The sequence below is a fragment of the Sorex araneus genome, chromosome 1 (assembly GCF_027595985.1).
Source record: "Sorex araneus isolate mSorAra2 chromosome 1, mSorAra2.pri, whole genome shotgun sequence".
Classification (NCBI taxonomy): Eukaryota; Metazoa; Chordata; class Mammalia; order Eulipotyphla; family Soricidae; genus Sorex; species Sorex araneus.
Window position 1 is genome coordinate 348,979,105 of NC_073302.1, and position 25,309 is coordinate 349,004,413.

Genomic DNA, 25,309 nt, shown 5'->3' on the forward strand with positions numbered 1-25,309 from the left:
GAAAGCTCCAGACCCCCAAATCACCACCCAGTTTTAAAAAAATTAGATTAATCTCAGCTGTATCACTGTATTAAAAATTTTAGAATTCCTGGAGTGACATCTCATGCTCTACACCACTGATGTACCAAGACAAGGGTTTAATGGCTCCAGGGTGAAATACATCAATTTTCACACACTTTCCTCTCAAAATATTTTTGAATAATTTTTAGTGGATTATTCATAACAAGCAATACAAAATATATTGCTGAAGTCCTGCTATGGGGGTAGGCTTTAGGGGTCAGGGTGGAAATATTTGAAATATGGTGGGAAGGTGTAATGGTGGATTGGTGTTGGAATATTAAATATAATAAATTATTATGAACAGCTTTATAAAAATAAAATAAAATTTAAATAATTCTATAAAACAAGAGTAAAGAAGGAAGAATAAGTCTGTCCTATTTCCAGCTGATAATTTTGTTATAGTATTGAAATCAGTGTGGTACCGCTGGAGGGTCAGAGACCACTAAAAAACAGAATGGAGAATTACAGGCACTCGCAAATGTGCCCAATTGATATAAACATATGTATTTTTGATGGAGTGTAGCAAGCCCAGCAGTGCTCAGGGAGTTAGTCTTGACTCTGTGCCCAGGACTCACTCCTGGCAGTGCCTGGGAGTCCATATGAAATGCTGAGGATTGAACAAATGCATGTAAAGTGCCTATGCTCAGTACCATCTCTTTAGCTCTCCAATTGATTTTGACCAAAGCCATTCAGTGGAAGATTAACCTTTTGAACAAATGGTGCTAGACTTCTTCTATGTTTATTGTAGCACTATTAACAATAGCTAGAATCTGGAAGCAACCAGAGTGCCCTAGAACAGACAACTAGATAAAGAAACTATGATACAACTACACAGTGGAATGCTATGTAGCCGTTAGGTAAAAAGGTGTCATGAAATTTGCGTAAGTGGACAAACATGGAAAGTGTCATGCTGAGTGAAATGAGTTAGAATGAGAGGGACAGATATAGAATGGCTACACTCATTTGTGGGATATAAAAAATAGCATGAGACTAATATCCAAGACCAAAAAAAGAAAAAACAGGGACCAGGAAGCTTGCCACAAGTTTGGGGGGGGGGGCGCAAAGGGCAGTAGTATAGAGGAGGGACCAGTATGACAATAATAGAAATGATCACTCTGGACAAGAACTGAGTGTTGAAAATAGGTAAAAGGATATAAATGAAAACCTTTCAGTATCTGCATTCCAAACCACAATGCCCCAAAAGAAAGACAGAGAGAGAGAGGAGAGAGAGAGAGAGAGAGAGAGAGAGAGAGAGAGAGAGAGAGAGAGAGAGAGAGAGAGAGCCAGCCATAGAGACAGATGGCGGGGGGTGGGAGGTGGTGAGTAGGGAAACTGGGGACACTGGTGGTAGGAAAATATACACTGGTGAAGGGACAAGTGTCTGAACATAATATGACTGAAAACCAATCATGCACAACCTTATAACTGTATGTCTCACTGTGACTCAAAAAATGAAAACAAAAACAAAACACATCCCACCCCACAAACCAAACCAAACAAGAAAAGAAATTGTGCAGGGAAACTTCCACAGGTTAAAATAATGAATACATAAATATAACCTAAAAATCACATATTAAATTACTCACAATTGATAAAGCACTGAAAGGCATAAAACATGTACAAAAATTACATAAGGGCAAAATTTTGGGACTTAGGTTCAGGAAAAAAATTTAGATTTGTTACCAAAAGGAAAAATTGGTAAATTGGACCCCATTTAAAAAAAGTAAACCAGATTGTTGATAAGAAGTATTTAGATAAAGGCATGATTTACCCAGACTTTCCTAGTCCTTGACTTTTACAAAACATTTGTCTTTGCTTTAGACCTTTTCAAAAGGGGCTGGGTACAAGGATATAGAGTGCAGGGGACAGGAGGTAAAGTGTGTCCTTGCATGTATCCAACCCCAGTTTGAATTCCAATTCCAATAATGCTTATAGTCCCCTGATCAACATTAGGGGTCATCCTGAGCACAGGACCTGGTATTGTCAAAAGCATGTTAACACCTAATGCTATGAAAAATGTAGAAAACTTTATATATTGTTAGTGTCAAATGTCAAATGGTTCAGTTCATCCATTCTGAAAATGAGTGTGTTAGTTTCTTAAAGAAATAAATATGCACTTACCATGCAGCTCAGAAATTGCTCTCTTGGCCTTTTATCCAGTAAAGCAAAAGCCCGTGTTTACTGACAATCTTGCACACATATGTTCATAATAGCTGTATTGTAATAGGCAAAATCCTGGAAGCAGTTCAGATGCCCTTCAATGGGGGAATGGGTAAACAGGCTGTTGTACCACCCTACCAGTGGGTGCTCTTTTTGAGAGGAGCCAGGGAAGTCATTTTTCTCTGAGATCTCCACGTACTGAGCTCTCCCCATGAGCTTGGCATGGCCCAAGTAATTAGTGGAGGTGGAGTCGTGCAGCCCTTGTCCCGGACAAAGCAGTTTAACTTTTGTAACACTGGTTTCTTTCCTTTTCAAAAACAAGGGATAATATTTTTTTGTCTCAGAGTTTTTATTTAATGAGAATAAAATCACATAAAAACTTATAAACACAATGCATTACCTATAATAATTAAGCAATTATTTTGATTTTCTTCTTTCCTTCCTCTCCTTGGAGGACTATTTATCTTTTATTTTAGGGGTGAGGTCACACCCACCTGTGCTCAAGGCCTCCTCCTAACTCTGTACTCAGGGATCACTCTGGCCACCATATGTAGTGCCACAGATTGAATGTAAGTTGGCTGTGTGCCTACCTATCCATGGTAATATCTTGTCAGACACCATGTAATATTTAATAAATTAAATTTTGGAACTCACCTGGGAAATGGTATCTCGATATTTTTGTATATCAGAGAACCAGCCTTATGTTTTCATAGGAAGGTCTCTCTCACTTTGTAATCCTGTCTTCATTCTTTCTTAATTTTTACTCCATATGAACTTAGTTTAGCTCTTTCTTTGCTTGTTGAGAAGCAGTGGGTATTGGCTATTTGTCAGTGGGAGTGTCCAAGATAGTCAGGGATGTTGGATGATGTAGAATCCCACACAAAAAGTGGTTAAAATCTTTACTTTCCTCATTAGAACATTTATTATACAAATTTTTAATCAAAATATTGATAGGATATTTTATTGAATAGAAATCTAATCTACTGTGGCTCTTCAAATATGTATATATGAGGTTGTGTTACAATTATAATAGCACCAGTTACTGACTGCACTATAATAATAAAAAAATTATGAGACAGTCTGTAAGACATATTTTCATCATCATTCATGATCTTAAACATATATAGAAATCAAAGTCACATGGAAATGACTTCTTTTAGTGGGAAAGTAGGGATTGCGTCCACACCAGTGATGCTCCTGGTTGGAACCACTTTTGGCATTGTGTTGGGGATATGAGATGCTGGGAATCGAACCTGGGTAGGCTGCATGCGAGGAAAACACCCTACTCTTTGTAATGTCACTCTGGCCCCGAAATGACTTCTTTTAATTCAAAGTAAGATAAACATGCCAGTCATCTATACTCACATACTCACTCTTTGTATTTCGAATTTTATTCAGAAAGCCACTGAATTAAGAAATAAGATGTCTTTCTCTGATTTCCTTTCCTATGGCTTATTATTTCATTTTGATTATGTATTTAATTCCTATTTTTAAAGCAATGCCAGAACAGGTATGAAAAAGAATGTTGTGAGGGGTGCACTGTGCTTCTTTAGAATTCTGTTCATGGGTTTTATTCTTTCTCTTGGGACTGAGGAAATGGCTTGGCTATAAAATTTCTATTAGCCAAAAATAAGTGAAATTGCCTTCAGGATTCATGGTAGGTGCAGCCTTGAAGAGTAATAAAAGCCCATTTTAAATAAACTCCTAAGGATACAATTAAGTCCTAGAATGGATAGTCAGAGTTTATATTTATCCTGTTGATTGTACTTCCATATGTTTCCGAAGAACACTATCTGAGGAGCAGTTCATTAAAATCATTGTATTGGGTTGGGCTGACTGGCAGTTTGTTGACCAAGTCTGGGGGCTGGGATGCTTCTCAGGTGTTCAGGAAGCAGCAAAGTATGGCCGGTCTGTCTGCTTCCCTTCCATGCATTGTGTAGCAAGAGCTCACCTCAAAGATCCCAAATCTGGTTTAATTTATGTGACTGTGACAAAATACATGCTAGTACTCCTCCAAAAAAAAAAAGGCAAGAAGAAACCAGTAGTATAGGGAACCAAAGTGGGTTTCGGAAAGAAAAGGCACCCCACTGAAGACAAAGAGAGGAGGGCACTCTGGCAGTGTTGGCGGCTCCTGGTAAGGCTATAGGGCTGGAATGCTCAAGCTCTTTCCTCTGTTACGCTTAACATTTGCCTGCCTGGTTCCTTGGGCAGAGAGTTGGGGAGGGGAAAAGGGTCGATCTCCTAATGATCAACCACAATCCGGAGGCCAACTAGACTACTTTTGGTACCAGCAGCTGCTCCCACAATGCATTTCTTATTGAATTTCAACCCAGCTATTCTCTGCAGGTTGCCAACGGTCCATAGATGACGAGGCTGGAATATAGTGAAATAAGGACAGAGATAAAGAGTGAATAAGTAGAAAGTTTTGCTATAATTCCACAAAAATTCCATGTCTGCTATACATAGTAATTTTAAGATAGATATAATCACTGGAGCGATAGCACAGCGGGTAGGGCATTTGCCTTGCACGCAGCTGACCCGGGTTTGATTTCTCTGTCCCTCTCGGAGAGTCCAGCAAGCTACCAAGAGTATCTCGCCCGTACGGCAGAGCCTGGCAAGCTACCCGTGGTGTATTCGATATGCCAAAAACAGTAACAAGTCTCACAATGAAGATGTTACTGGTGCCTGCTCGAGCAAATCGATGAACAGCAGGACAACAGTGCTGCAGTGCTACATATTTTTTTAGTCTTTTTGATTACATTTTTCTGATCAGACATTCTTACTGTATTTGTAAAACATTTGTCCACATGTAATTGAAAGAATGCAAACAAAACAAACTTGACTTCTATTTGTGTAACTTAAGAAGCCCTTGTCTCTGTGTACAATGACCTTTCTTTACTTCTCTTACTACTCAGAACAAAAATATTTGGTATTTCCTTCTCTGGGGCTTCAGTAACAGAAGGTGAGATATTGTCTATCTGTCTTATTAACAGGATACAGTTGGTGACAAGTAGAATTTGTAATAAAGAATTTTGCCCTACTAGAAGTAAGAAGAAATTCAGAAGAAAGAAACGACTCTTAATATGTATATTGAGTTTTTATATAGCTAGTGATAATATCTGTGTTAAGGTGATATAGAAGTCTTAGTTCATGAACCCAAAGAGCAGCGAAAATGTCCTCACTTGGATTATTTTATCCCCAAGATATTTTACATAGTAAATCTACTAGAAGAAACAGTATACTGAAATCTCCATATCCAGCTGATATTGATGAAGGTAGGTTCAGAAGGAAAGATATTACACATATCTGCTAAAGAAATTATTAGAGGTGCTCTCTTTGAGTCTATTCTATCATTCAGACTCATCCAACATTGGGAAAAATATAAACTCATTCATTGTAGACTTACATGTAAGCAAGAGTGGATATGCTGTGAAGCACTTCTGAGTTTCACCTTATGTTTCTGTGTTAAGCTAGGATAGAATACACATCCTTCCAATGGACAGTTGTAGTAGAAAACATTTCTGGGCCTCCCAGACTTGTTCCAATTCCTTTTCTTCCACAGGGAGAGGAATCATCTCAATAAGCTTGGTGCAAAATGCCTGGTGTGGGACAGGCCCTTGGCCTGCCTGCTTATTCTGTTTGATTTTGGGGGTGCACTTCCACCTCCAAAATTAGAAAAACAAGCATTTTGCTGGTCGTCTTACCAGCATAAAATCATCCTTTCTTTCAATTTTTTTAAATCTAAAGGATGAAAAATATATAACATATTTGGAAACTCTGCTGGCCGACTTGGCAGACATTTCATATTTACTTGGACTCAATATGAATTGGATTTGGTCCTCTGATTTCCCCACCTCCATCTCTCAGAACAAGTTATTTATTATTCGAGTGAGTCTGTGTTAGTGGATCAGACTTGCATATAGGCTCGTCTATTGTAAATGCATTTGTTCGGCAAGATTTATGCTAGCCCAAATTGTTTTATATTGGTTTTCATTGTTGAAAATTTACTGTACTCATTTTTGGTTTGGCATAAGTATTTTTAGTATGCTAGCAGTCCCTGTGGTTGAACATTTTATCTCTGTAACACTTCATGCAAAGGAAATTAAAAAATATATAGTGAAAGAATTTTCCTAAAGTGCTTCCAATCAGCTGTGTGCTTTAGTAATTTGATTTGTAGGAACTAAGGAGTAGAATATAAATGAGTTATTTTCATTCATAATTTTCTGATAATTTACATCATGGTTCCTAGTTTAAAAAAATGATAAAAATGGCTATTGGAAAACATTAGGTTTTTTATTTCCCCCCTTTGTGTATAAATTAGGGTTCCTTTCTTGGCTTATTTTGTATGTAAAATAATTCTGGGAAGAAGGTAAGTGTGCTCTCTGTATCTTAGATGAGAAAATCTTCTGTGAGGCCTGGAGAGATGGCACTGGCGGTTAAGGCACTTGTCTCACATGTGGCCAATCTGGGTTAATCCCAACACTTCCCATGATTACGTGTGCACTGTCAGGATTGACCCCTCAACACTGAGTAAGGGGGAAAATCTTTTATAAATTAACATTGACTGACTTTTTGGTCTAGAAAGCCAGAGAGAACTCCTTTCATTCCTGCATGATCCCTTGTGTATTATGCTGCTTCTTACTCTTTGGGTCAAAATAAATCTGGACTATGATCAGCAATTCTCTTTGCCTCCTGGGATTGTCAGGAAATCTTTACTAGAGGCACACCCTGGTGTGCATTTCCAAGAAGTACGAGCGTTAGACATGTATGGTATGGAGGAAGGATGTTATTTGTACAAACTGGATCAAAGGTCTAAGCTGTGATCATTGCACCATTATTTCTTTGGCTCTTTTATGGGAACTAATGCTAACATACATGTTTCCTTTTTAGAGGATCTCTGGTCTTTGATATCTGTTTTTGCCAATGATATCATATGTCATAATGCTTACACTGGTACTTCTGATTTTCTTAGTCTAGTTCATTACTTAAAAGTAAAATCGAAGTTAAATATGAAAGCATAGAGCTGAGAGAGAAGAAATAGATTATTTTATTTGGTAAAAACACTTGTAAGGAGTCTTAGATGGGTATTCAATTTTTAAATTGATTTTTATATTTTAATTTTGTGCATATATTTTCTGACATTTTTAAAGCAGTTTTGTAGCAATTTTGAGCTCCTTTACCCTTACGTAAGATTGTGTTTTAGCCCTGGTACCCATCACTCGCCAAGAGAATTCACAACTCTCCAATTAAAATACAGCCCATAAATTTAATCTTAGTACAGAATGAACTTAATGTAAGTAAAAGTCAAGTGGATCCTTAGAAGCTGATTTGTATTTTGGAGAGATCAAGTATGGTGGTTCCAATGATCACTAGTCCTGGCTGGGAGGACAAAATGTCATTTGTTCTGCAGATTCAGGAAACCCGCATTCACTGTCCTGCTTCTATTCCATCTAGGTTGCACCTATGAAGGGAACACCTATAACAGCTCCTTCAAATGGCAGAGTGCAGATGATCCCTGCATCCAGCGGCAGTGTCAGGTAAGAGCAAGCCCTCTACCCCCTACAGGGAAGGAATTTGTAAAGTCCTCTTCAGAAAAATTTTCGAGACACCAAAGACTCTCCCCAGAGAGGGGGAGTGGGGAGAGAGAGTTAGAGAGACAGAAAGAGAGAGAGACAGAGACAGAGAGAGACATAGAGAGATAGAGAGAGACAGAGACAGAGAGGGAGGGAGGGAGGAAGAGAGAGAGAAAGAGAGAGAGAGAGGTTTACTGTCTTCTATACACTTATAGTGACATTCATCATTGCAAGACAGACACAGGATAGGTACTGTAGAGGATTTGCTTACAGAAACACATGGCAGAGTTGTTCACTATTGTTAAATTATACCTGGAAAAACTCATATGTCCTTGGGGAAAATTCATGTTTTCCTCCGATGTTAACTTTGTGCAAAAACAATTTCTGTAAGCAGAAAGAGGCATTGTTAAGAGGATAGAGGTTTTCCTTCTTTGATTTAGAAACATTTTAAACTGGGGATAGTCTGTAAGCTGTATTAGGTCAAAGCAATTAGTACATTGTAATCTCGATGATTTTGACAGAATGAATTGAAGACTGACCCACTCAGGGAGCTTGTGGGGCTGGTGTTTGTTGTGTCCAGAGTTTATATACCCCGCATCATATCATTAGATCTTAAACACAAAGTAAGCTAAAGAGGGGGATGAGGAATCCAAATGCTCAAACTCATTTTCTTCTGTCTGAAGTATCTGTTAAAAAAATAGTGTCCAGAGCATTATGGCAGGTCTCTGGGTACTGATCTTGTGTGAAGTTGATCCGGACAGGATTCCTAGCACTGAATATGGTTCCTGAGCACTTCTAGGTGTCTCTCCTGAGCACAGAATCCCCTCCCCCCAAGTAGAAAGAAAATAATTTTCATCTAATTTGACATGATTTAAAAATTCTCTGTTGAAAAATGCTGTAAAATAAATTCACCATAACTTGATTTCCAATATACATTTGCATCTGAAGGATAATGAAAGGCTAATAAAGTAGTGCTTACTGATCTCTGTATTTTTTTTGCTTCTGATATCTGAATTTATCTAAAAGGATATTGACAGTTTATTGAAACCAACATAAATATTTTACTAGTATGAACTTGTTTTTTCTAGTTTATTTATTCAGTTAAATGTTTGTATAGCCTATATATTTTGTAGATCTGAATTCCTGGTGAAAACAAGCAAAGGAAGAACAGGTGTCCATCATGTTTCATTAAATTAATAAACATAAGTTGAATTTTTTAACCAGATTATAGTTTCGGTCAGTTTTATGGAACAAAGAAGTGATAGCAATGAGTTTCAGTAGCATCAAAACCCCAAACATTGTCTCACCATTTCCCCCGATTCTTGACCTTGGGTAGTGCTTCTCTGAGAGCTGTGGCTGAAGTGTTTTGTTTTGTTTTGTTTTGGGTCTTTATCCTGTGATGTTTAGGGCTTACTCCTGGCGCTGCACTCAGGGATGACCCCTGGCAGGGCCCAGGGACTGTATGGGTGCTGGAGATCAAATGCTGGGTTGACAGTATGCAAGACACATGCCTTATCTGCTGTCCTATCACTCTGGTCCTGTGCTGGCTTTTCAAAAAAATAATTAATTAATTACATTTTTGTGAAGCATGGTAATTTTTATTGAATGAAACTTGCTTAGAAAGATGTGAAATGAGTGAAAGGGAGAGGGGAAGAAAGAACACAGAGAAAGAATACAGGCTTCTGCAGAGTGGAAATAGAGACAAATAAATGAGATGCACATTCAAGGTAGAACATGGACTTGAAGAGCAAGCCTATGACGTCTTTCAACAAGAAGCCAACTACTGCCTTTGGAATATTTTTTAAATACAATTGATTATATTGAGGATATTCAAGATGCACGAATCAGTGTTGAGTCTGGCTGCTTTGGACAAGGACTGTATAAATGAAATGAGATTTATTATCTGGGACAGAATGTTTTGAAAAATGAACGCGACATTAAGCTGTTATCAATTGTTAACACAGAAACTCCTATTCCTTGTCATCTTGGGTCGCTAGCCACTCGGCAGAGTCCAAAGAGATGGTGTGTGAATACCAAATTACTAATAGAAGAGATCTTAAAGACCAACAGCCCTGGGAACCAGGAAATGAGAAGCTGCAAAAGAGGATGCTGTGTAACAGAGATAGACTTTATCATTAAATTTTCCTCCATGTTACAACATCATGAAACACTGCTAACTAGTGTTAACATATCATTTCATTGCATTACCATAAAATCTTGGATAAGGCAGTTACAGAGCCATCAAGCTGTCCTTTTAAAATGCTTTCTGTAGTGTGGCATGGTTGCTCCCCTCTCTCCCATGCATTCCCTGTCTAGTAGCAGAGGAGGGTGTAAATGCAGTCAGTAAAGCATTTCACTGAGAGTGGCAGTGTCAGAGGACAGTGTAAATGCAGCCAGACTCTGCCTCTCACATAATTTGCTACTTAGACACTGAGCTCACCGTCATCCCCTCCTGAAATGAGACATGTGCTCCATGTAGTGTTGAACAGTACACAAGACCACTCTAACCTCTTCTGAGGACCCAGAAGATTGCTTGGTAATCTCAAGCTCTTTCTCTGCAAGCACAAGGCTGAGCGTTCAAGCTTGGGTGCTGCCTGTATGTGCTGAGAGGATCCTGACTGTCTGTTTGTTAGGATCCCAGAGAGGAGAGGCCTGGAAGATGGCTCTGTGGCTTTGGAACTGTCCAGGCACAAGTTTAGTCCCAGGACTGCTCCTCTGTGGAGCCAATCCAACTATCTCACAGTCTTGGTCCCCGGTGAAGGAAGAACATGGAATGAAATCTATTTAAAGATAAACTGCTTCTGGGACCAGAGCGATAGTACAGTAGGTAGGGTGTTTGCCTTGCATGCAGCCAACCTGGGTTTGTTCCCTGGCATCCTTTATGGTCTCTGAGTACTGCCAGGAATAATTTCTCAATGTAGAACCAGGAGTAACCCTGACCATCAGTGGGTGTGGCCCCAACCCCCCCCCCCGACCCCGCATAAAACAAAACAAAAAAAAACCAATCACTTCTGGTGGAGTTTGTGTGTATTGGGTACCAATGGTTACAAGACAGGTAATACTTCTTCTGACCATCTGGCTTGCTTCATGCAAATAGAATTCTGGCTTGTTTCTTATACCCCACCAATCAGAAGAAATTTGATAATGAATTTTTATCTTTAATTTCCTCTTTGGTTTTGTACTGGAAGAGGAAAATATCTGAAGATCACAGACAGGAAGTTTATGCTGGAAATGGCCCTGAACGCTCCATCTGGATTGCAGATACTAATGAGAAATTGATCTTGGGACATACATAGCTTTTCACATTGCTTATATTATATAACAAAAGTCCAGATCCATTTTTATGTTGTCATGGTATATTTTGACAGTTTTGTATCTTTCCTACATGTGATATGGGCCATGATATTGAAAACCTCAGGCTCAATGGGTAGGAAGACACTTAGAATATAGTCCTCATTGGGTTGAGATTACTGTGGAACATATTGATAAAAAGTACCTAGTAATCGATCATCAAAGTTAGCACTTTTTTAAAAAATCATATGCTATGCATACCCCCAACCAAAATTAAACAACCCAAAATGCAAATCCCTTTACAAAATGGGTAGAGAATATAGAGAAATATTTTCAAAGGTCAACTCTGAAAATTAATGAAAATGGTTTCAACTGACATTTAGGCATTAGTCTCAAGATCATTTGGAAAGGAGTCATTGGATTTCATTTTGAAGACCTAACAGCCCTGGTGACATATTTAATAAGACCATAAACATAATTGCATGCAGTCTCTTGATTTATGCTTGAGAATCAGGCTCCTGACATGGAGGCAAGGAACCTTTGTAAGACTGAAGAACGGTTAGAAGGGTGGTAAGAGTTCAGGTCTTCAGATGCTATTCTGGGGTGTTATGCTCTGCCTCATGATTAGACAGAAAATCTAGCAAGCATAGAAAATGGAATGCCATCTTGAACAAATAGCTAGAGCGGCCAACTACTGACTGAAGCAAGACGGCCATACATGCAGGATTGAAAAGGAAGAAAGAAATGGAGACAGAGAAAGAGCAGGGACCAAGGACAGAATCAGCCCAGGGACATGGCTGGCACATGATTTGGGGAATTTGATATGGAAAGCTTGGGAGATGCGTCCTCATCGGCCCCCTCCTCCTGGGGCTTGGGAGCCCTATGCTGCTTTACACTTTTCTCACCTACCTAGTTATTTTCCCCGAGTGAGGAGCTGCTGGCAGGATGTTGGGCTGACTTTGCTGGCTGCTGTTCTGTTTTTCAGGAAGGCGTTGTCACTGAATCGCAAGTGTGGTGTGTTGTGCATTGCAAAAACCCGTCCAAGCAGCCTGGAGCATGCTGTCCCTCGTGTCCAGGTATGGTTCTCCAGAGGGGATTTGTGAGGCGCCCTGCACAGCAGCATTAGAATTCCCCAAAAGTACCTTCATGATGCTGAATGCTCCACCCGCTCCTGGCTAGAATTTTTCTCACTTGACTTTTTCTCATCTGTTTAGCTGGTAGGTTTAGAGAACAAACTCCTTTGCATAGCAATGCCTGCTTGGCCCCTGGCGTGCCCAGGCTGCGTGCAATGTGCTGTAGGTCTTGGCGTCTCCCCTACGCTTGGAGGCCTGCTTTCCGCTGCACAGGGCTACAGGTAACGCTGATTTTGGAAGGAAAGTCTGTGGTTTTCCCTTGCTTCTAGAAATGTCTTTTTACTGTTTCATATTGCAGTACCTTGGCCAAAGCTCACCCTGGTAATGAGGTGACCAGATGTTTTTTGAAAGCTGAGAGCTGTGTCCCTAAGTGAATTCCAGCCGGGGTCTTTGCTGCTCTCGGCTTTCGCTGTGGTGCAACAAGCTGGACGCTCTGTCTGTGCTGAGGCCTCGCTGCCTCGTTGACAGCTAAGGTGTCTTTCCTTTCCAAGGTCTGAATGCTTCCTCTTGCTTTTCTCAGCAGGATCACAAAGTCCTCCAGCAACTTTTCTCGCACTTAGGTATGAGTCTAGGGATTTTGAGGAGAGAGATGGTTTTGGATCTCTTAAGCCTCTGGCCCATAGTCTTAGATGTTCTGCCTTTGGGTTTTACTCTGCATGCTTTTCCTCACTGGAGGTGGTACAGTAACTCCTCTTTGTTTTAGAGGAGACTTCTGAGCTGTGAGGCTTCCTGGAGAAGGACTATGGTGCCAGGGTGCCCCCCACTGTGGAGGGTCCCTGCTCCACCCCCTTCCCTTGCGCCTCACCATGCCCCACCCTTTCTGTGTTAGCTCTTTTATCAACCACAAGTGACAACCACGTGTTCCTTCACTCTCCACAAGCTCAAACTTTTCCAAGTTCCACAACACTCTCATTTCAGCCAGACATGCTTTTCATGCTGGCCTGTCTGTGGCATTTGTACTCCTTGATGTGTTTATCTGAAGCCCCAAAACTTTGAAAATAAAATAATTCCTTTTTGTTTGTTTGCTTTTGGGCTACACCTGTCATTGTTGGGGGGCAAAAACCCCATCTTTGTGCTTGGGGGTTGCTCCTTGTTCGTGTTCCAGGAGCACGTGGTGCCAGGGGATATTCCAGGGACCATGTGGTGCCAAAGATCGAACATGGGTCTCCTGCATGCCAAGCCCCCCCCCCAGCCCATTGAGTCATCTCTCTAACCTTAAAGTAAAAAAGCTCTTTTCAGAATCCAGTTGGAATATAGCTATCAAACAGAACTTGCCTGAGTGCTTTTAGTTTCCGCTGAGTGCATTAAATCCTTTTGTTTCATGCGACCAAACTTTAAATGCCAATGGTATTTTTATTGTTATTTCAGTAGTTCCCTATGCTGCATATGAAAATCACCTGGGAAACTTTTCGAAAATAAATCTTGGGGCTGAGGACATGGCTCAAATCAGGGTTGTAGGTCATGCTGCGTGTGGGGGAAGCAGGTTCAACAATGAGCAACCCCTGAGCACAGATCCAGGAGCAAGCCCTGAGCACATCTGTGTGTGTTCCCTTCCCCTTTCTGAAAAATTGAAACAAAACAATACTGTTGCCTCAGCTGGATCATATACCTATTCTACCGGGATCTTTGGGGGAAGACCTAAGCCTTTAAGATTCAAGATAATTCCTGTATGCAGTCAAACTTCAGATTGATAAAGAAGCAAGTTCTCTATACCCTGTAGATTTAAAAATGATCAGAACCCTTCGATATGAATTCTATTATGTTGGATAGACTATTGCTTTATTGATACAGATTAACCCAGCATATATAACTCGTCTTCCTGGGGCACAGTCACATCTGGGCACTGCCTTTGAAAATGTACTTCACTAAGCAGACTGAATCTATTATAGCTGTTGAAGTTATATTTGAACAGTTGATTCCCTCGTTTTTGTTTTTTGTTTGTTTGTTTGAGGACCTGGAAGGATATATTGTAATCCCAACCCTTGCACATATTATAACCCTAAATCCACTTGGGTAGTGCTGGTCAATCTTGACACTTGTTGAAGGGCCTCTGGCCTACTTGCAGGCCCACAGGCCAACAGCTGTAATTGCATCAGCAAGGTGGTCTTCAACCTTTCTACACCGGCAGACTCGCGTCCAGTCATAATTTGGTGGGCAAAGATCTCTGCCCTTGATTACCCCAGTAAGAGGTGAAGTACGGTCCATAGTTCAGGACCATAGTTTAGGACCATAGTTAAGGAGGTGGGGTTGGATTTTAAGTCCTTTGGATTCCTGGTCACTGATTGAACTATCTCCACCCCTCACCCCCAGGTATGCACTCCAGAATAATTGCTCTGCATGTATTCATGATGGATATCAAATCTTTAAAAGTGGTCATGCCAGTGGCACATACTCCTCTACCCAGGTGACACCTGGGAAAACTGTTTGCCCTCTCTCATGGCATCAGAAACCGACTTTGCTCCCTTTACCACTGGAATGCAAATCTAAAGACTCATGAAGAACCCACATCCAGATGCATTATTTATTATCTTAAGGAGGGAAGGCTTTAGCCATGTCTAGATAGGACAATGGAGGAAAGCCTTGAGGTATTCTCAGTAATTGATAAGTACGGGTATCTGTACGGGTATCCACCATTAACTGGTATTTTACATTATGACAAACATGTAGCAGCCTGTGGTCCATTACTTCTTGAAACACATTTCAGGGCATTCTTGATTGAATGCTCCTTTTTTTCTCTTTGCTCAGTGGTGGTGGCTTGTGATGAGGACAGTTTGCATTAAACTTTTATTTATTTGCTTCTTAAATTTCATTTGTCACCCTGATTTGCAACATTATCAATGATAAATTTTCCTTGAAAAGAGTGTCCCAGCACCACAGCCCCTACCAGAGTGTCCACTTCCCTCCACCATTGCCTCAGGGCCTTCTCTAAAAGCCCCCACCTGGGGCTGGAGCGATAGCATAGCGGGTAGGGCATTTGCCTTGCACGCGGCCAACCAGGGTTTGAATCCCAGCATCCCATATGGTACCCTGAGCACCGCCAGGGGTAATTCCTGAGTGCAAAGCCAGGAGTGACCCCTGTGCATTGCTGGGTGTGACCCAAAAAGCAAAAAAAAAAAAAAAAAAAAAAAAAAAGCGCCCACCTGCTAGATTTTTTTCATCAAAAAGGTCCTATTTAAAAGTTGTCAAATGTTGATGTGTCTGACCTGGCCATCAGCATGACAGAACCAGTGGTACAGACATTTGAAAGAATTGAAATATTGTTGCTAATGTCCTTTGAAAAGAAACAACTGGGCATGTGTTATTATTAACAATGAAAAGATGAGATCCCTAGGAAAAATAACCCAAGCTTAACATAGCTTTTTGTGTCCACAAGAACAGTAAGGAGATGCTACTTCCTGATATGGGCAACAAAAAAATCTTTCTTCTGAAACCATTCTTTTATGAAATTAACAATATTGAGCCTATTCTTAATCATAATCATAATCATAATCTTGCGTGACTCTTCATTGTTAGATCCAGCATTTGCTTTCATTAAACAAGCAAGATGTGGCTATAAAACAAGCCGGTTCAATGTGCACTTTGATTTGAGATAATTGAGATAATTGAGCTATTTCTTTTTTTTTCTTTTTCCCAATTTATTTTAACATCATGGTTACAAGCACAGCAGGTAGGGCGTTTGCCTTGCACACGGCCGACCCAGGTTCAATTCCTCTATCCCTCTCGGAAAGCCCAGCAAGCTGCCGAGAGTATCCCACCTGCACGGCAGAGCCTGGCAAGCTATTCCTGTTTTATTCAATATGCCAAAAACAGTAACAACAAGTCTCACAATGGAGATGTTACTGGTGCCCACTCGAGCAAATCGATGAACAACGGGACAACAGTGCTACAGATTTATTATAGTCATTCAAAGTTCCAACCCCAATCCCACCAGTACTCTCACTTCCCTCCACCACTGCCTCTATTCTCCCAGCCACCCTTAAGCATGCTCCATAAAAGGCCCACATAATTTATTTTATATTGCTTTATGCCATTAAATGGTCAATGGAATTATTTTAAAAATTATTTTTGTAGAGAAAATGTGTGAAAATTGATGGATCTCACCATGGGTCCATTAATTCCCTGTCTGAGGTTTTATTGAGCTGTTGCAAGTTATGTCTTCTGTGTTAATGGTTTTGTTGGTCAAGATTGGTTGGCTTCTGCATTACTTCCCATCCCATCTGGTGTATAGTTACTGGGTTATCAGTGTTGTAGGGTTTGGTCATGTCATGTGGCCGTGAATGTGTCCAGAAAATCCTGAATATTTCACTGGGTAGTTAACTGGGCAGTTAAATATTTAACTGACTGCTAGGTTTTCCAAAAGTATGGGGCGGTCAGGGGGTGTCTCCCACTCTAAGAAGGCCTGGGGTTTTCATCCACAAAAACCATGTCCCTGGAGTTTTCAGCAGGTTTGTTCTGTGACTCACAGTTCTAAGTATTGGGGTCTGGCTGAATGCATGGGGCAACTTTGTGGTGGGGGGTGTCTGCTGCAGCTCTGTTTGAGGGGAAGCTGACCCATCCCCCACTCTGTGATTGTCCCAGAAATCTTGGATTATTGGGATATGTTTTAAGACTATGACAGTGTCTTACTCTTTGAGGGGATAGGGGTTGTTGAAACACCCCCAATGTTGCTCAGAGTTTATTCCTGGCTCTGTGCTCAGGGATCTCTCTGATTATATGTGGGACTGGGTGTTTTATCAGGATTAGCCAAACTCAAGGCAAGTGCCTTAACCCAGATGCTATCTCTCCTTCCTTGGCATCTTAATCTTAAAATCTCCTGGACTCTTGGCCTGAACAGCAAACACAGGGTGAGACTGAGTGGCACCTCCGGCCCCTTCATGTCTGGGTGTCTGCCTTCTGCTCAGTGTGGCTGGTGTGACAGAGCAGGGTTCAAATCTTAGCCCTTCTTCCTGCCAGTTGGGGTAGCTGTTTCTTCTCCATGAATCATGTTACCCTCATCTGGGGGACAGTACCTAGACTGTTTTGTAAATTCAATGGGAAGCAGAGTGAGACCAAGGGTAGGAAGGACCTGGCGGAGCCAGGACGGCTTTCTCTGATTCACCATAACTCACCTTTGTCAGCTCTGCCTTGCACTCTACTTGCTTCTCCTGGTACTCTTGGTACCTGGAACCCCAGCCTGGTCCCAAGGAACTCCTTTCATCTCCCAACTCTTTTCTGTACGCTGCCCCCAGGCTGACTTACTCCCACCCTCTTTCTAATCTATCACTTCAGATCTCAGCTCCATAACATTCTTTTGTGCACATTTATTACTGTTCTAATTTTTTTCCCAGTGGATAATCGTGTTCTGTGGCTAGAGGAAGATTTTTAGGTGGGCTGTTAGGGGAAGAAATGATGAGCAGCAGATAAACAGTGCATGTACATGCAGCCTGTTTTAGGCTCTAAACTCTTCTCTGCTTTCCAGGCTGCGTGTTCGAGGGTGTGCAGTACCAAGAAGGGGATACATTTCAGCCAGAAGGAAACAAATGCACCAAGTGTTCCTGTGTTGTAAGTGATGTCATGGCTTATGTTACTACAATGTTCTTTCTGGTTCATTGCTGCAGGAACTTGCCAAGACCAGTCTTGACTTCCTTTACAGGCTGACCTCTTCTGGTGTGCAAATTAGGGAAAAATTCCCTTGATTTTCTAAGGCTGGTTTCTTATCATCAGCACTGTGACATTCTGGGCTGGGAAATCTTCAGTGGGGGATTATCCTGTCCCCTCTACTCTACTCAGGAGCATCATTTGTCCTTGTCCACCAGGTGCCAGTAACTCTCCCCCCTTCAGTTGTAACCACGGAGATTGTCTGAGACATTGACAAATCGTCCCTTGAGATAGGGACGGTCCTGATACAGAACCATGAGCCAGAAGGCTGAGGGAAAAAGAGGCATGTTTCTTCCTGCCTCATTCCTTGGGGCCTCCTGGGTTCTAAGCAGAGTCGGGATTAGTGAAACAAAATAATAGACTTGCTTTTCAAAGTTTTGTAGTTTATCTATCAATATTATATTTGAAATATTTAAGAATTTGAAAAAATGGCTTGGGTATATGATGAACTTTAAAGAGATCTTTGTTAATTTAGTACAAATTTGTCACTGTTACTGTCACTGTCATGCTGTTGATCATCAATTTTCTCAAGTGGGTGCCAGTAAAGTCTCCATTCTTCCTAGCCTGAGATTTTAGCAGCCTCTCTTTACTTATTCTTCCCAGCAGTGCCGTATTGGAGGCTCTTTCAGGGTAAGGGGAATGAGTCCCATCATTGTTACTGTATTTGGCATACCAAATACACCACAGAGAGCTTGCCATGCTCTGCAGTGTGGGCAGGATGCTCTTGGTACCTTGCCAGGTTCTCTGAGAGGGGGAACTAGGCTATAAGTGGTCCAAGGGGTCAAGGTGAAGACAGCGAGGTGTGGAGTCAAGAGACTCTGCGTTGCTCTCTTCTGGGAGAATTGTTTTATAGTCTCTGGATCTTGGCCTTTGGTGGGATTACATGGCGCCAGGGGCATTTGGTGGGTGTGGCTGCTACTGGAAAATGGGGATCTGGGTGGAGAAGGCCCAGTCCCGATCCGAGCAACCTTGGAGATCTCAGTCCTGGATCCCGCACACCTGGGTTCCTCTGCCGGTCTCTTCATATGTGAGGTTCATCTGAATGTGGGGAGAGGGGCCTTGAGTATGGCTGTGGCTGTGTTCCGGAGGTCTTCGGCTGCCGGGGCTCTGCTCGGGGCGGGGAGGAAAACTCAACCTGCCCTGCTCCGAGGGGCCCTGGTGAAGACAGTACATATTTGTAGTCATATTATTGGAAGTGGTGGTGTTACTGATGATAATGGGCAATCCATTTCAGCCAGCTGCTCCTACTTATTTACATTAGGAAATTAGTAAAACCATATATAATTTTAAGTGCTTAAACATTTTGTAACAAAGGGCATATAGCATATATCCAGAATATTAAAAACAACTGGCCCAGATCCAACATCATTTCATCATGAAAACCCTCACCAAAATGGGGTTTGGAGGAACTTTCCTCAAGATAGTCGAAGCCATCTACCACAAGCCTACGGCAAGCATTATCCTCAACGGGGAAAAACTAAGGGCCTTTCCTCTAAGATCAGGCACAAGACAAGGATGCTCACTCTCACCACTTCTCTTCAATATAGTACTGAAAGTACTTGCGATAGCTATTAGAAAAGAAAAAGAGATTAAGGGCATCCAGATAGGAAAGGAAGAAATCAAACTCTCAATATTTGCAGACGATATGATAATATATCTAGAGAAGCCTAAAGCCTCTACTAAGAAATTCTTAGAAACAATAGACTTATACAGTAAAGTTGCAGGCTACAAAAATCAATACTCAAAAGTCCATGGCCTTCCTATACACAAACAATGAGGCAGAAGAAAGGGACATGAAAAAAGCAATCCCATTCACAATCGTGCCCCAGAAAATCAAGTACCTCAGAATCAGCTTAACCAAGGAAGTAAAAGACCTCTACAAAGAAAACTATAAAACGCTACTCCATGAAATAAAAGAGGACATGAGGAAATGGAAACATATACCCTGCTCATGGATAGGGAGAATCAATGTTGTCAAAATGGCAATACTCCCCAAAGCATTCTACCAATTAAACGCGATCCCTATAAGGATACCCATGGCATTCTTCAAAGAAATGGATCAAGCAATCCTAAAATTCATATGGAACAACAAACGCCCACAGATAGCTAAAACTATTCTTGGGAAAAAGACGATGGGAGGCATCACCCTCCCCAACCTCAAACTTTATTACAAAGCAGTAACAAGTAAAACATCATAGTACTGGAACAAAGGCAGAGACGCAGACCAATGGAACAGGGTGGAATATCCCTACACACAACCCCAACTGTATGATCATCTAATCTTTGATAAAGGAGCAAGAGATGTGAAGTGGAGCAAGGAAAGCCTCTTTAACAAATGGTGCTGGCACAACTGGACAACCACATGCAAAAGAATGGGCTTTGACCTCGACCTGACACCATGCAAAAAAGTCAGATCAAGATGGATTAAAGACCTCAACATCAGACCACAAACCATAAGGTTCATTGAAGACAAGGTTGGCAAAATCCTCCACGATATTGAAGATAAAGTTATCTTCAAAGATGACACGGAACTAAGCAATCTAGTAGAAACAGAGATCAACAGATGGGACTACATTAAACTAAAAGCTTCTGCACCACAAAAGATACAGTGACCAGAATACAAAGACTATCTACAGAATGGGAAAGGATATTTACACAATACCCATCAGATAAGAGGTTGATATCAATGGTATATAAAGCACTGGTTGAACTCTACAAGAAGAGAACATCCAACCCCATCAGCAAATGAGGTGAAGAAATGAACAGAAACTTTACCAAGGAAGAGATACGAATGGCCAAAAGGCACATGAAAAAGTGCTCTACATCACTAATCATCAGGGAGATGCAGATCAAAACAACTATGAGATACCACGTCACACCACAGAGAATGGCACACATCCAAAAGAACAAAAGCAACCGCTGTTGGAGAGAAAGGGACCCTTCTACACTGCTGGTGGGAATGCCGACTGGTTCAGCCCTTCTGGAAAACAATATGGACGATTCTCAAAAAATTAGATATTGAGCTCCCATTTGACCCAGCAATACCACTGCTGGGAATATATCCCAGAGAAGCAAAAAAGTATAGCCGAAATGACATCTGCACTTATATGTTCATCTCAGCACTGTTTACAATAGCCAGAATCTGGAAAAAACCCGAGTGCCCTAGAACAGATGACTGGTTGAAGAAACTTTGATACATCTATACAATGGAATACTATGCAGCTGTTAGAAAAAAAGGAGGTCATGAATTTTGCATAGTGGATCGGCATGGAAAGTATCATGCTAAGTGAAATGAGTCAGAAAGAGAGAGACAGACATAGAAAGATTGCACTCATCTGTGGAATGTAGAATAACAGAGTAGGAGACTAACAACCAAGAATAGAAGAATAGTAGAAATTAGTACCAGGAGGTTGACTCCATGGCTTGGAAGCTGGCCTCACATTCTGGGGAAAGGGCAACTCAGAGAAGGGATCACCAAGTATAATGTGGTCGGAGGCCGTGTGGGGGAAGGGTGATGCGGGCTGAATGTAGACTAGAGACTGAACACAGTGGCCACTCAACACCTCTATTGGGAACCACAACACCTAATTAGAGAGAACAAAAGGAAATGCCCTTCCACAGTGGCAGGGTGAGGTGGGGGGAGATGGGATTGGGGAGTGTAGAAGGGATGCTGGGTTTACTGGTGATGGAGAATGGGCACTGGTGAAGGGATGGGTTCTCAAACTTTGTATGGGGGAAACATGAGCACAAAAATGTATAAATCTGTAACTGTACCCTCACAGTGATTCACTAATTAAAAATAAATAAATAAAATAAAATAAATAAATAAATAAAAACAACTGGCCCTCTTGGTGTCTGGGACCCCAGACTGTTAACAGTGGAGAACTCTATAATCTTCATTTCACCTAGGGAACTCTGTCACTTTAATTTCACCAAAGTATAGGCACATATGGATTTTCATAACTCATAGCATATCTTTTACATGCCTACATAGTCATTTCTCTTTCCGGGCTCTTTCTCTTCCTGTGGCACACATGCATGTACATTTAGAGTTCATATCATGGTAAACATAATCAGGAGCGATGGCTTTTAGCTGGAGGAGGAAGAAGGAAGGAAGGGAGGGAGGGAAGGAGGGAGGGAGGGAAAGAATAAAAGGGGAAAATAAACATAATATATGAGCTTTGTGATTCACACATTAAAATATGTAAGAATACAAGTAATTTACTAATGAAGAAGAAGAATACAAGTAATTTACTAGTGAATGAAGAGGAAATTTGTATTTACAGACCTCTGTTTTTCCTCTTTTACCAGTTATAGTTTGTTTTATGTTGTTCTTCTATGTGAGAGATTTCTATTTACTAGAGTTTATTTCCCATCTCCCAGTTTTATTTTTTCCACATTGGTAATACTGAGATTCCTGATAATAAATATCTTTTTATTGTTATACTTTTGGGACCACCACCCACTTGGTGCTCTTGTGTTGTTCCCTGGCAGTGGGGAACCATGTGAGGACAAGGGTAGATCTGGGGCTCCTACAGGTACAGCAAGTATTCCAGCCCTGGGGGGCCTCATTCTGGCCCCTGATAATCTTTGAAAATTACTATTATTCTTTTGGGCGAATTTAGATACAATGATATTTCAGTAAACATCTTAAATCTACATGTCAACAGTTGTCTTTACTGTGAAGATATGCAGTTGATCCTATTTGGAAAGGGAATTCAGAAGGTGGTATGCTGGGTACCCTCTGTGCATGAAAAAGCAAGAAGAGCTTCCATATGACCCCACAATACCACTTCTGGGAATATATCCCAAGGATGCAAAAGAGCACAGTAGAAGTGACATCTGTACCTATATATTCATTGCAGCATTGTTCACAATAGCCAAAATATGGGAACAACCCGAGTGCCCTAAAACAGATGACTGGTTAAAGAAACCTTGGTACATCTACACAATGGAATACTATGCAGCTGTTAGGAGAGATGAAGTCATGAAATTTGCTTATAAATGGATAGACATGGAAGTATCATGCTAAGTGAAATGAGTCAGAAAGAGAGAGACAGACATAGAAGAACTTTACTCAGTGCTTGGTGGTGCTTGGGGGGCAGTCACATGGCCAGAAGCTGAACTGGAGTGAACTGCAGTCAAAGCTGGTGCCTTCACCTCTGCCTTCACCTCTGCATTATCTCTCTGGCCCTAAAAGCAGTTTCTTTTATGAGGATGCTAATTTGAGGTATAAGTTGTCTTGTATTCAGTTTGTTGTTAAAAATTGTTTTTTAATATAAAATAATTTTTAGAATACATTTTCTAAATTTTGTTGCAGTAAACAAAGCAAGGAAACAAATAAAAGTACATCTTGGTAGCAAATGGACCTGTTTTGAGAGTAAAAACTGCTCAGATATTTGTTCTAGGTGATGGAATCGCAAATCTATGGCCCGGCCCTGGCACTGCAAAGCCTGGAATATTCTGGAACCTTTCCTGTAGAAGGGTTAGAGACTTGCTACTGAATGTGCAGGAAGATTGAGATTAGCTCTTGCTATGTGGGAAGGCAATACCGGAAAAGGGGTCTTGGTAGACCCAACATGAGGCCACGTGCTTTTTAGGGACATGATGTAGGCTGCAGTTTCCCTGTGAAAGTGACACATTTTGGGCCAGAGAGATACCTCAAAGCAGGAGTGCATGCTATGTGTGCAGAAAGCCCAGGGTTTGAGCATCAGCAGTACATGATGTTCCAAGCTCTATTTGTTTACCATAGTGACACTGGGTAGGGGAAGGGGGGAGGGAAGAAGAGAAGGAGGGAAGGAAGGAAGGAAGGAAGGAAGGAAGGAAAAATGGAAGGAAGATGAGAAGGAAGACCGGAAAGAAGGGAGGAAGGCAGGCAGGCAAGTGGGAAGGAAGACGGGAAGGGAGGAAGGAAGGAAGGAAGGAAGGAAGGAAGGAAGGAAGGAAGGAAGGAAGGAAGGAAGGAAGGAAGGAAGGAAGGAAGGAAGGAAGGAAGATGAGAAGGAAGGAAGATGGGAAGGAAGGAAGGAGGAAGGAAGGAAGGAAGGAAGGAAGGAAGGAAGGAAGGAAGATGAGAAGGAAGGAAGGAAGATAGGAAGGAGGAAGGAAGGAAGGAAGGAAGGGAGGGAGGGAGGGAGGGAGGGAGGAAGGGAGGAAGGAAGGAAGACAGGAAGGATGAAATAAAGAAAGAAAGGAAGGGAGGAAGGAAGGAAGGGAAGTAAAAGAAAGGGAAAGGAAAGAGGGAACAAGGGAGTGGCGATGGAGGGATAGAGGGAGGGAGGAAAGAGAGGAGGAGTGAGGTGGGGGAGGGAAGGGAGTAGAGAAGAGGGGAGGGAAGAAGAGAGAGAAGAGGAGAGGAGAGCAGAGCAGAGGAGAGCCTCTTTGCTTTGATGCAGGGAAAGCAACAATACTGTGTACCATTGACCCTTGGACAAAAAGGGAATTAGGTACACTAGACTCACTCCGGAGTGTGTAGTTGAAAACTGCATAACTTAATTTCCTCGGACTAAATTACTAATAGCCTGATGTTGACTGGAAAACTTATTGTAACATAAATGATATATTAACACCTATTTTATATGCTACAGGTATGCTAACTATAGTCTTGTGATAAAATATGCTTTTCAACTTAATAGTAATGGAAAATTTAATTAAAAATGGAGGAAACAAAAAGTGGGGCCGGAGGGAGAGTATAGCCAGTAGGCACTTGCCTTACCTGCAGCCAACCTGGATTTGGTCTCCGGCACCACACATGGTCCCCTGGCCCCTGCGGAGTGATCCCTGAGTACAGAGCTAGGAGTAAGCCCTGAGTACCATGAGGTATGAACCCCTAACCCACAAAAACAAAATAAGGATCATTATAAAGGTCTTCATTCTTGGCATCTCCACTGAGTAAGATGAGGAGAGAATGGAGGGATTTTAAAACACTAAGCAGAAGAGTGGGGCCCAGTGGACCACTGAGCTCTCAGGAGTGAGTCCTGAGCCAGGAGAAGTCTTTGAGCACTGCTGAGTTTAGCCTGAAAGTAGGCACCCACATTAAATAGAGATTCATTGTAGAGCCCTGCTTAGACACTGAGGAATCCAGCCTCCTATCACAGAAGAGCCTCCTGGGAGACTCAGAGGCTGGGAAAGCTAAGCACTCTATCCCACTGAGGGTGGGGTTGGAGCAGAGTCAGGGCTGTGACTTTGCAGAACCTTGCCCAGGAAAAGGGAGCGTGGACAAAAACCAGTACCTGATCTTAAAGTTCTACTTTTACAAAACCTAATTGGAGGCAAGGACTAGACTTGGCAATATATCCAGGACGGCAACTTATAGCAAGTAGCAAACCAGCATAAAACTCAAGTTCTAACCCTTTCAGTTAGGAAGCAACCTGAGGGAAAATGCCATGGTTCCAAGCCAAAGGCAGGACAATGGCATGTTGAATGGCATCTGCCTACCCCTGGCTAAACAAAATC

The 25,309-nt window shown here is 41.6% G+C and overlaps 1 protein-coding gene across 1 annotated transcript in view; it reads left to right on the forward strand.

The window, feature by feature from the left end:
- The window catches only part of BMPER (BMP binding endothelial regulator), a 321,842-nt gene that overhangs the window by 65,860 nt on the left and 230,673 nt on the right, over positions 1–25,309 (forward strand). Inside the window, exons 4-6 of the mRNA XM_004606953.2 lie at positions 7,675–7,757; positions 12,070–12,160; positions 17,676–17,758. Coding sequence (XP_004607010.2) covers positions 7,675–7,757; positions 12,070–12,160; positions 17,676–17,758 — 257 coding nt within the window. The remainder of the gene's footprint in view (positions 1–7,674; positions 7,758–12,069; positions 12,161–17,675; positions 17,759–25,309) is intronic.